Consider the following 10,772-nt stretch of genomic DNA (forward strand, 5'->3'; position numbering starts at 1 on the left):
ATTTTCAGCCCACTGCACGGCCCAGGCGAGCGCACGATGCAGATGCTGATGCAGATGCTGATGCTGATCAGGACACGAACCAACGATGGTGCGAGCACACGTACTGACGCACGTACACACATGATGATGGATGGAAATTGTTGGTGGCTCCCCTCCCCTCCCCGGCCAACCTGAATTTCCATTTCGTAACGAGGGCCAAAAACGCCGGGACGGTGCAGCCCGGATGGATCTCTTTTCTCTGCATGCATGTTCCCAGCCTCCTTCTTCTTCTTCTTCTCCACACATACCCGTGATGCCCAGCTGCGGCCGCATGCATGCCATTCTCGGCTCAGCAGCCAGATATCGGCATGACTGGGCTGCCATTCTCGGCTCAGCAAGCGCATGACGCCGATTGTCCATTCTCTGCAGCGACCATGTGAGGGTGAGGGAGAGGGAGGGCGGGAGACGGCCGCGCGCGTTCCTCCGGCTATATATGCAGCCCAGATCTCAGGCGGTCTTCATTCCTCCGACCTCGCGCCGGCGACTGCCCTCGATGGAATCGGTGAGCTCCGGCGACGGCTATCCCCAGCTACGGACGACCGTCGGCCAGCGCGGGCTCAGTCGGCACGGCGCCGACGACCCTCGGCTTGGAGCTCGCCCTCGCCCGCGACCCTCCAGGGTGTGTTTTCTGCTCCCCTTCCTAAGCAAGAAGAAGGATGCCACACCCCCGTTCGCCGTAGGCTAACCGTTAGTTTACCTTTACCCTCCTCATTTCCGACCTCCTTTTTTGGGAAATCTGCAGGCCATCCACCCGAGCCCATCCATGGAGGGAGAGGCCGTTGACGCCGAGCTGCGGCTCGGCCCTCCGGACAGCGGCGGCGCGTCGGCGGTGGCGGCGGAGAGCAAGTACGTCAAGGTGAGCGTGGAAGGAGCCCGGTACCAGCGGACGGTGGACCTGAGGGCGTACGGAGGGCACGGGGAGCTCAGGGCGGCGCTCTTGGGCCTGGCCGGCCAGATGCTGGACTTGGCCGTGGCCTACGAGGACAATGACGGCGACATCTTGCTCGCCGGCGACCTCCCCTGGGACATGTTCGTCTCCGACTGCAGGAGCGTCAGGATTATGAGACGGTCGACGACGGTGACAAGCAGCTAGAGCTAGTTAGGGCAGCAACGCGACATCTCCATGTCGTGTCATCATTGCCGTTGGTGTTTTTCTTAGATGCGTTTATGTTGGCAAAATTTCTACATCTTGTTTGGTGCTGTTGCATGATACTTTATGGTGAGAAATTTGGATGAAACTTGAATAAGAACTGCGCCTTGTTAACTTGTTTGCTCGACGATGAGCATTCTTCAGTCTCTCTTCGGTCGGTCACAGAGAAGAAGCATCTATTTGATTCACCAAAGTTAAGTTAGATAGATCATTTGTTAGCTCATGAGTTAATAAACAAACTTTTCTTGTAAAAAAACAAGAAGCTAATTGACAAATATATATTCTACCAAAGCCAGAAAAAGTGTAGGCAGTTTGGCAAACTGAACAAGATAGGCGACATATGAAAAAAGAAAGAAAAATACGCCACAAACATTCATTGTACCAACAAGAGCGAGAATCGTTCCACACTTCCAGGAGACAGCGCGACAAATCAAAAGTTAAATGTGTCAAAACTCTTCAACAAAAAATGGTGTACAATTGTACATGTATCGGATCCACACACACACACTCACTCGTCAATCTTGTCACTGCATCGACCAGACATCATACAAGCCCAACAACAAACTACCATACCAAAAAGCAAGCTGATACACAAGCAGAGCGAGAGAGGCTACAGCATTTACAGGCAGGCCTTCTGACTTCGAGGTCGAGACCAAACGAACACCTTCCGAACCGGCCGGTGAAACAATCATGACGCAAGGAACACCACCCCGCGTTATGGCTCAAAGATGATGCTCTGGCGGCTTCTCTTTTCAAATGGCAAGGATGCCAAATCAATAAGGGTTAGTGTTGTACAAAGGGCATGGATCAGTAGCAACAAAATGTTACTACCACAGGGCGTGACCTCAGGGCTTCACGGTAGCGCACGAAAACAAGCAGCGCTCCATCGTGCGACCAGAGGGAAAGAAAGCATCTCCCATTCAACTGTGTGTTTGTATTGAGAATGTGTGCTCAGTCTACGACATAATTTCCTGGAAGACAAGACTGAGCTCCTGCGCTGTGTTTGAAGCTGCCCCTTTTCTTCTGTAAACAGAAAAGTAACTAAGTATGAGCATCACAAAGGGCAAACTCGTTTACGAGTTCAGTTCAGAATAGTGCTGGTCCAAAACTCCAATACCAACAGTTGGTGGTACAGCTAGAAGACGATGTCCAGTAATGTATATCATACTAAGATTTTCAATAAAAATATTAAGATTATCCAGTACCTCATAAGGGAAGGAAGCTTATTTTTAACTTTCTCCAGTTCTATGAAGCATAAGTTGCACCTCTCCCGCCTACGATGACAAGACAAGTAAAATAACATAAGGCAATCTCTAGTGATGGCATATCAGGAAAACATTTGTCTGAAACAATACCTTTGCTCTGCTTCAAGATCTACACCAACAGAAGATGGACCAACCGACACTGTTGAATGTATTACAGGCCCAAAAGTCCTGACAAGCTTCACTACCAGTTCCAGTGATACGGCTACATGCCTGCAAAGATTTATTGCAATGTAAAAATAAATAAACAAATGGGTGACATGGCAATTCCTGGTAACACAATATATATGAATCAATCACAACTTCGGTACGAGTAATGGCCGTTTGTAAATCAACCCAGAACATAATCATACCGATACACAAAACAAGAAGAGCTACCTGTCAGTTTTACTCTCCAAAAGGTCAGCAAGGACAGGCAGGATAGTGGTACATAAATCTAGTGTGATGGCTTCGCTTTTCTCCATCAGAACACTTGCCATATCAGCACATACCTGGAGTTAGCAGAAATCTTATAATTATGAATCAACAATGCAACGGTTATTCCATGCAGAACAGGAAAAAGAGGTTGCAGAGTACTGACAGCATGATCGGACATCTTCTCCAGCGCTGAGAAAACACCCCTGATGTCATTTCTTTGCCACATTTGGTGCAGAATCTGTGAGTAAGATACATTCGATACACGTTTGGATCAGTTAAAACATTTGAGGCAGCAAGATACAGTCTGTTAGCAGTCATGTTTGGAAGACTATCCGTTCACAGGTCTGCTGAATAAGATCGTGGTACACTGATAACATAGTTAACTCAACCAGCCATATTTCATTCTGAAGAAACGAACTCTATTCAAATCTGGAATACCATGACATAGGACACTGCATACATTTATATATTTTTCACATTCTATTGATAGCATGCAGCATATATCTTAGTCAGTTTAAATGTAACACTGTTAGTTTGAGAACATTCGAGATTAGGATGTCCTGTTTCCCCTGAAGAATAACAATATTACACTCCAAAAGAAAAAGTGAAGCACCATACAGACCTGCAATTTTGTCAGCCGTGACCGTGTTGAACTCAAAAATAGATCATGCTCTTCGATTAGAACAGATAAAACATCTTCCTCGCTAGTTACGATATTAGTTTCAGCTGCTTGACTGCTTCCTCTCTGCAGATGGCAAAAAAGAAGTTACAGAAATTAGTTTGTTTACAGTTTTCCTTCTTATAATAAATCCAAATTCCAATTTGTTAAACATGATATAACAACAGTATCAACTATGGAACAACTAAATGGAAAAGACTTGTGCATTGAATCTAACAGTCAGAGCAAAAAATAAACAGAATGTTCTAAAAGCGTATGGGTTGTCTCACATACAGATGAATATATTCGGCCTCTAGGAGCCCCCAACGCTGAATTGCTTGTTGTTGGTTCTTCGTGACTTGGGGACTGATCCCTGCCTTCCCAATTAGAAACAATTGATCTTGTTCTTCCTGGAAATACTATACGATTCAGGCCTGAAGAACAAATTATTGCAAGCACCAAAGTATAGCAAATTATATACCTGCTCTTGAAACTTCAATGTAGCAGTTATCTCTTGGCTTACGCATTCTAGGAACATCTGCAAAATAGCACCAAATGTTCAAGCAGTTACAACTTAGTTGTACATGAAAATTACAGGTAATTTTTAAATTGTGCACATGATTTATCAAATGAAACTTATGAATCCAAAACACAAAGGAAATCTAATAACTTGACAACAGAATTGAAAATTCCCAAAGCATTTAGAGCACAAGTTTTCACAGCCAAACATAGACAAGATTAAACTAACAGTGTTCCACGAATAGGTTCTTCAAATTCACTGGCAACTATTGCATATGGAAAACATCTACCTACAGAAATAATTGAAGAACCTCGAATGAATAAATTTAGTTGTTCCTAACACTTGAATCAGTACAGGACAAAAGGGAATGGAAATTTCATCAAACTCACACAAGAATCATTGTTTCGAGCACATGATGCAAGAAGGCAGGAACTACTTTTTAGGTAAATCAGGCACCACTAATGGCTGTGAAACAATTCAAATCAAACTACAGCAGTCCATAAAACAGATAAGCATGTTAAGGGCAAGGATCATACAATTATCATTCCGGTGGCTCGTATTTGATTCTGCTGAACCTGAAAATCCCGACCTGTAAACTGAACCATGTTTTACATCTTCACGAGTTTCTTCGGGAATCACTGTTTGAACAGCACCATTCCTCCGAGGAAGAAATATTTGACAAGTAAGGTCGTCACTTTCAGTATCTTTGCTTCCCACATCAACTTTGTCCATATCAACTTTCACATTGGTTGATTTCCTTGGTTCAGCATACCTTGATTGGATCCTAAATGGTGATACTCTTCCTGCAGAAGGTTCTCTCCTAGAATCAGAGGCCATTTCCATTCTTGAAGTTGCTCTAGGAACAACAACAGGTGCTTCATCAGTGCTTTCTTTTCTTGAATCAGTAGCAGACTCGAACCTTCTGCCTGCCTTCGGAAGAACAGGTACAGAATCAGAGGCCATTTCCATTCTTGAAGTAGCCCTGGGAACGACCGGTGCTGCATCAGCACTTTCTTTCCTAGAATCAGCAGCAGATTCCAACCTTCTGCCTACCCTAGAAACAGCATCAGGTGCTGAATCAGAGGCCATTTCCATTCTTGAACTTGTTCTGGGAACAACAGCAGGTGCCACATCAGCACTTTCTGTCCTAGGATCAGTAGCCGGCTCTGCCCTTCTGCTTGCCTTTGAAAGAACAGGGGCCACATCAGCAGCATAACTTCTTGAACCAGTACCAAGCTCTGCTCCTGAGCTAGTTCTTGGGATGATAACAGCAGCAGGCACCACGTCAGTTTTACTGAAATTATGAAGATTAGAAGTGCTGTTACTCTTCAGTGAACTTCTCTTTAATGTGGTGCCACCAGATGCATAAGTTGAATTTCCAGCTGTTCTAGTACTGGAGCCAGTTCCGACCCTTTGAGGAGTGCTTGGGACCAAGCCACTTGCTTCATTATCATAACAAGAACAGACAAAGTACAGATTAGACATATGCTGCGTTTCAAACACTAAATTACAAACATGTCTAAAAAGAGAAGATTAGTGGCATACGAGCTGTCGGCTTAATCTCTTTGGGTGCAGAATCTGAATTTTGAGAAACTGAGAGCCTTCCTGTAGAAGCTTTTAAGTTATTCTCTGAATTTTGTAGAGCTGATGATCGCCCTATGTTAGCCCTTGAACCACTGTCGTTTTGTAATGGCATAGTGCCACCTGATGAAGTCTTCAATTCAGAACGGCCATTAAGTAATGCTGAAGTACTAGTTGCATGTGGCTCAAGGCGCTGCCAATTGATTGTTTGGTTATCAGTCAACTAAAAACAAGAGATGACAGAGAATAAGATATTGGTATTAGAAACATAGCTGGGAAGCCAATAACATACCGTTAGATCAACAACCCATATTCCAACACAACTCTGATTAGAAGAACAACCAAGAAGTTTTCCCTCATGGACATTCAGATCCGATAGTCTAGACCATCCCACATCTACAGTATCATGGCATCTTATTGGTTCCCAAGAGAAAACCTGCTTAATTTAAGAGAAGTTACCTCTGAAAGACATGGAAACGAAAAGTCTGCAGTAACAGTCACATGAGGAAACAGCAATGCTACCTTTAAGCTCTCGTGCAGCCCACATAACAGAGATCTTCCGTCGGGATTGAATGTCATGGATCGTACACCTGTCATCTGATATTCAAGTAGAAACATTAGCAAGTAACTACATGAATATGATAAGGGGTCTTACCTCAGCACACCTAATTCATTTAAGCTAACAAATTTCAGTACAGATCAATGGAGGAGATTACAACTAATCCATTTAGTTTTGAAGGGTGATATGGTTTATTTTTAGCCCTGCCATGACCAATGCCAAGTAAGTTGAATTGATATGGTTGATATTTTCAGACAACAACAACAAAGCCTTTAGTCCCCAAGCAAGTTGGGGTAGGCTAGAGGTGATATTAGTTCCTTCCCATTCTTGTACTGTTTCAGTGACTCAGAAGGGAGAAACCGATTAATGTTATTATTGAGTAAATAGTGTCCCAACTACCAGCCAAGGTGCTATTTGTTTTACTCTGGCTGTTGTTCTAATGAAATTGGAGGCAAGGTCTCTGCTGGAGCCACCAATTGGGGAGACGATGTTTACATCCTGTTGCTTACCGGTAGAGAAAATAAGCAAAAAACAAAGAAAGCACATGTTAAACTGATATGTGGTCATATGAATAGTGTTATTTCAAATCTCTTTGTTTTCTGTAGAACATCTTCTGGCAGTCTATATATCAGCCCCAGTTTTCCATATATTGCACTTGTCACTAAGAGAGCACATAAGGTACTGGTTGTATATTCAGGCTAGTATCGTAATCCTTATTGTACCATTAACAATTACAACACTGGATTAAAGTTAACAAAGTTTTCTATCTAAAATTGCCAACCCTGACTAATTTTTAAAGCATATGTACTAGAACATCCCACAAGGTAATTACTTTGTGTAAAGCTAATGACATAAAGACATGATGCTGACCACAACATATGGCAATGTGATTTAGGGCATTGAGCATCACAGAAGTTCAACGATGTCATGAGCATTATCGTGGCATGTATTTCCTATTTAGTTCTATTTTCCTTCAAACACAGGAAAGAGGCTTTCAGGTGTTTCCCCCCTGTTTGAACTTTCAGATAGTACTTTTGGGACTAAATAAAAGAGACACCAACATTCATTCTCCTACATTGTAGTTCTGGAACCAGTGAGCTCAAGCTTAAAGAAAATTCTGGGTTGCAATGTTTGACAAAGTTAAACTGGGTAGGGTCGATAATCTTCAAGGAAAGTCAAATAAAAAGATATACCTCAGGTCCAGTAGATCCAATCAACTCAAAGGTCTCCAAATCCCAGAACTTGACAGTTTTATCAGCTGAACCTGAGTGAGCCAACCAGTGTCATGTAATAAACTCATAGTTGCAAATCAGACATAGGACAGGCAAAGATAACTTCATACACTGACAGAAATAGCTGATAGGGAAATTAAGGTTGAGATACATGACAGATGCAACAAATTAAAATATGTCAGAACAAGACAATTTGACATTTGCAATCCCGGATAGTAAACAAAGGGAAGTTAATTAAACTGATAGGTGGGCCTAGTCAAAATATTGCATGTGGGCCGGTATGTATAATATATAACTTATTACTATAATGGTTCATTTTCGGGCCAAGTCTTTAAATAGCATGTACGTTCTCAATGAGCATTAAGTGTTTTCCCTAACAAGGAGGAAAGACAGAAGTTCGATATTTAAATAAAGTATCAAAAAGTGCTACTAGGCTACTACAACAAAAAGGGCAAAGAAAAGTTAACATATAGATGACAGGTCGGCATTATAAACTGTGAATCCAACCTGTTGCCAGAAGGAACTCATGGGGATGGAAATCAATGCACTGAATTTGACCCTCATGAGATTTGAACTCATGCAGTAACTTTCCAGCTGTCAAATCCCAGATCTGCCAAGGCAAAACTGATTGTGAGTTCAATACAGTAGGAGATGTAATGATCATGCTGAGTTTAAGTGCAAGAAAGATAGGCTGTGTGCTGAGAATTTAAATTTAACTCATACTAAATTATAAGCACAAGTATACGGTGTGTTATCCAAAGGATTATGAAAGAAATGAAACCACATGACCAAAACTAGCAACTGAAATACACAAAAGCATTGCTAACAAATCTTACCTTCACTGCACTATCTTCACCGCCAGACACAACCCAACGGCCATCAGGTGTGAATCTAATAGCATTCACCCCTCTGGTGTGGCCTTTGTATGTGTGGATACAGCCCTTCCTTCTTATATCCCATATCTTCAGATTAGTGTCCAAAGACCCAGAGGCAAAGAATTCCCCAAAAGGATGGAAATCAACTGACATACAGTTTGATCTATGTCCAGTAAGCGTGCGGACAACTGCACACATAACCACCAAGTTATGCAAATAATAAAAGATAATGACACAGCATGGATGTTCATAAACACAAATAGGTTAAGTCATGCATCCATAGTTACGTACTCTTCGCCTCCTCTAGATCCCATAATTTTACTGTGCCACTGGCTGCTCCTGCAGCCACAAATACTTCTGTGGAATCAAAAGCAACTGACTCCACAGCACTTGTATGCCCTGGTAAACTCTGTACAACCAAAGAATAAGAAAGAAGGCGAGTCAAGTTAATCGTAGGAAAAAGGTGAATCAAATTAACTATTTCATCAACTAAAGACATTATATATGAAACTTCTGATAACTACAGTGACCTTTCTCAGACACATATTCATTTAGTAGGTCGATAGTAAGTTAACATAAAAACAATATCAACATTAACTGAAAACCAACATGAAGAGAAGCATGCTGAAGTCATCAACAGCTATGCTGGTGAAATTTTCATCTAGCAATCATCTCAAGGGTCAGTCAAGAGTTTCATTTGGTTGAGTTCGGGGTACTATTCGCCTACTCAACTACGCAATCACCTTCAGCAGACTAGGTGATACTTATTAGAGTCAGCAAAAGAATAGTCTTACCGATATCGAATTGGGCTTCCCGATAGCCCAAAGATTAACCTTATGATCCTCTCCTCCAGTGACAAGGACTCGCGATGTCTTCCTCCCAATCTTGAGGCAGTTGACATTGGAGGCGTGCGCCACAAACTCCTCTACGGCAAATGAGAGTCAAGGCAACCCAATGTCGCAACTTTAGCAAGGAAATTAACTTGAGGCATTCCATGAACACGCCGCGTTCATAGCAATCAGCACTAAAACCAACATAACGCGCCAACGAACTAGCCAGCAAGCACCAAACAGCCCAACATGAAGCAATCGAAACGCTACTCGATAAATCACACCAAAATAAATCTCACCCACGCCACGAAGTCGTGCGGCACTCTACCAATGTCAACCGCGAGAAGAGACGCGGAGAACCTCTCGGGGAGCAGGCTCGTTCAATCAGCGGAACGAGCGCGACAGCAGAGGACGCATCGGTCAGACGGACTCGCGCAATGCAGCTACCTCTTCCCCGAACAAACAATTTGAAAAAGAGCCCCGCGGAAGAAAAAAAATCTGGACGGAATCGAGGATACGGAGCTTGTACGCGCGCTTGGTGTTGGTCGTCATGCCGCCGGGCGCCGCGCCGCGCCTCGCCCTCGCCTCACCGCCGCGCCGCCGGCCCCAATCTCATGCCCCTCCCAGATCGCGCCGCCGCCACGGATCTCGCGCCCCCGCCTATCCCGTGGCGCCAACCACGCCCTCCGCCCCGCCTCGCCCCGCCGCGGGGGAATAAATAAACCCCGGCGCCGCCACCCGCCGCCGCCGCCGCCGCGCTGCTGGGCCCGCCGCCGCCGCTGCGGGAGATGCGGAAGGGAGAAGGTGGGTGTGCGGGGGGTGCGGGGAATGCGGTGGCGAGAATTCGAGTTTGGTGGGGAGGGAGGGGAGGGGGAAATGGAGCTGTCGTCGGGCTGGGTCCCCACCGTCCGGGGTGGGGGGTGGGGGTGGGGTTGTGGGGGAGCGGCTCCAGGAGGAGGAAGACGGGGCTGCCTCGAAAATTTTGAATTAACAAAGGGTCCCTCCGGGGCTGCTCACTCATTAAACAACCGGGGCAGCACAGAGATGGATCTTGTCTCCCTTGGCTTTTTTTAAATTTCGTTCGTTCCTTCTAGCTCTAGCTGTTTAAATTCAAATTTAAATTCCAATTCCACTGGCTCCGTTGTGCTCCCACGTCATCCGCCAACGATGATTATTTTATTTTAGGGAATTTGTTGGGTATCTTTTTGCTAGCGGTCTCTCTAGCTAGGGTAGGCTCTCATTGGTTAGGGCGATGATTTAGTCAGTAGTTACTATTTTGGTGGTGCCGTTTTGTATGTGATATGAAGTTGGTGTCACTGAATGTGTGTTAAGTATGTGTTTATGGATGAGATTTTGCATCGCATATTTATGGGGTGATTGTTGGTCAAAAGATTTGTCTTGACTGATCAAAATGCGTTGTGTGTATCAATGTGGGGGCACCGACATGCGGGCTTGAACTGGTCGGTGACACGCTCTCATTCCTTTTACATGTGTGTTGCCCTCGTTCTAGGTAAGATCCTAGGAGCTTCCGGGCAAACGGGCACATATCAAGGGAGGGAGACGATGTGTATCGACTAAATCAGGCATGCAGGGTGTTTAATTAGTAAGTCATGCTTGGTTGCCTGTGTGAAAAATATGTCTGGCTCGGG

General features: G+C 44.3%; 2 protein-coding genes across 2 annotated transcripts; one reads left to right on the forward strand and one right to left on the reverse strand.

Annotated features, from left to right (window-relative positions):
• The first annotated feature begins 201 nt into the window (after positions 1 to 201).
• Positions 202 to 1,303, forward strand: LOC125540316 (auxin-responsive protein IAA26-like). The gene is made up of 2 exons (XM_048703924.2): positions 202 to 658; positions 782 to 1,303. Exons 1-2 carry the CDS (start codon positions 473 to 475, stop codon positions 1,130 to 1,132), a joined length of 537 nt encoding a protein of 178 aa, XP_048559881.1. The 5' UTR covers positions 202 to 472; the 3' UTR covers positions 1,133 to 1,303.
• Positions 1,304 to 1,626: 323 nt separating this feature from the next.
• LOC125527822 (katanin p80 WD40 repeat-containing subunit B1 homolog KTN80.4) lies at positions 1,627 to 10,032 on the reverse strand. Its single transcript, XM_087545414.1, has 18 exons — positions 9,642 to 10,032; positions 9,088 to 9,218; positions 8,585 to 8,702; positions 8,255 to 8,481; positions 7,926 to 8,028; positions 7,380 to 7,450; positions 6,150 to 6,224; positions 5,920 to 6,063; positions 5,592 to 5,820; positions 4,583 to 5,488; positions 4,008 to 4,064; positions 3,821 to 3,936; positions 3,491 to 3,613; positions 3,032 to 3,106; positions 2,830 to 2,942; positions 2,545 to 2,664; positions 2,395 to 2,463; positions 1,627 to 2,212 (listed from the first exon to the last, which is right to left on the reverse strand). Exons 1-18 carry the CDS (start codon positions 9,673 to 9,675, stop codon positions 2,146 to 2,148), a joined length of 2,778 nt encoding a protein of 925 aa, XP_087401540.1. The 5' UTR covers positions 9,676 to 10,032; the 3' UTR covers positions 1,627 to 2,145.
• Positions 10,033 to 10,772: the final 740 nt, after the last annotated feature.

Source organism: Triticum urartu, chromosome 2A (genome assembly GCF_056163025.1).
Source record: "Triticum urartu cultivar PI428250 chromosome 2A, HENAU_Tu73, whole genome shotgun sequence".
Taxonomy (NCBI): domain Eukaryota; kingdom Viridiplantae; phylum Streptophyta; class Magnoliopsida; order Poales; family Poaceae; genus Triticum; species Triticum urartu.

Bases quoted from the DNA above. Each gene is read 5' to 3' on its own strand.
- LOC125540316 (XM_048703924.2), top strand. From the start codon at position 473: ATGCAGCCCAGATCTCAGGCGGTCTTCATTCCTCCGACCTCGCGCCGG. The intron at 659-781 runs GTGTGTTTTCTG...GGAAATCTGCAG, and splicing joins CTCGCCCGCGACCCTCCAGG to GCCATCCACCCGAGCCCATC.
- LOC125527822 (XM_087545414.1), bottom strand. From the start codon at position 9,675: ATGACGACCAACACCAAGCGCGCGTACAAGCTCC. The intron at 7,451-7,925 runs GTTGGATTCACA...TGGCTCACTCAG, and splicing joins TGAGTTCCTTCTGGCAACAG to GTTCAGCTGATAAAACTGTC. The intron at 2,943-3,031 runs GTCAGTACTCTG...TGCTAACTCCAG, and splicing joins AGAAGATGTCCGATCATGCT to GTATGTGCTGATATGGCAAG.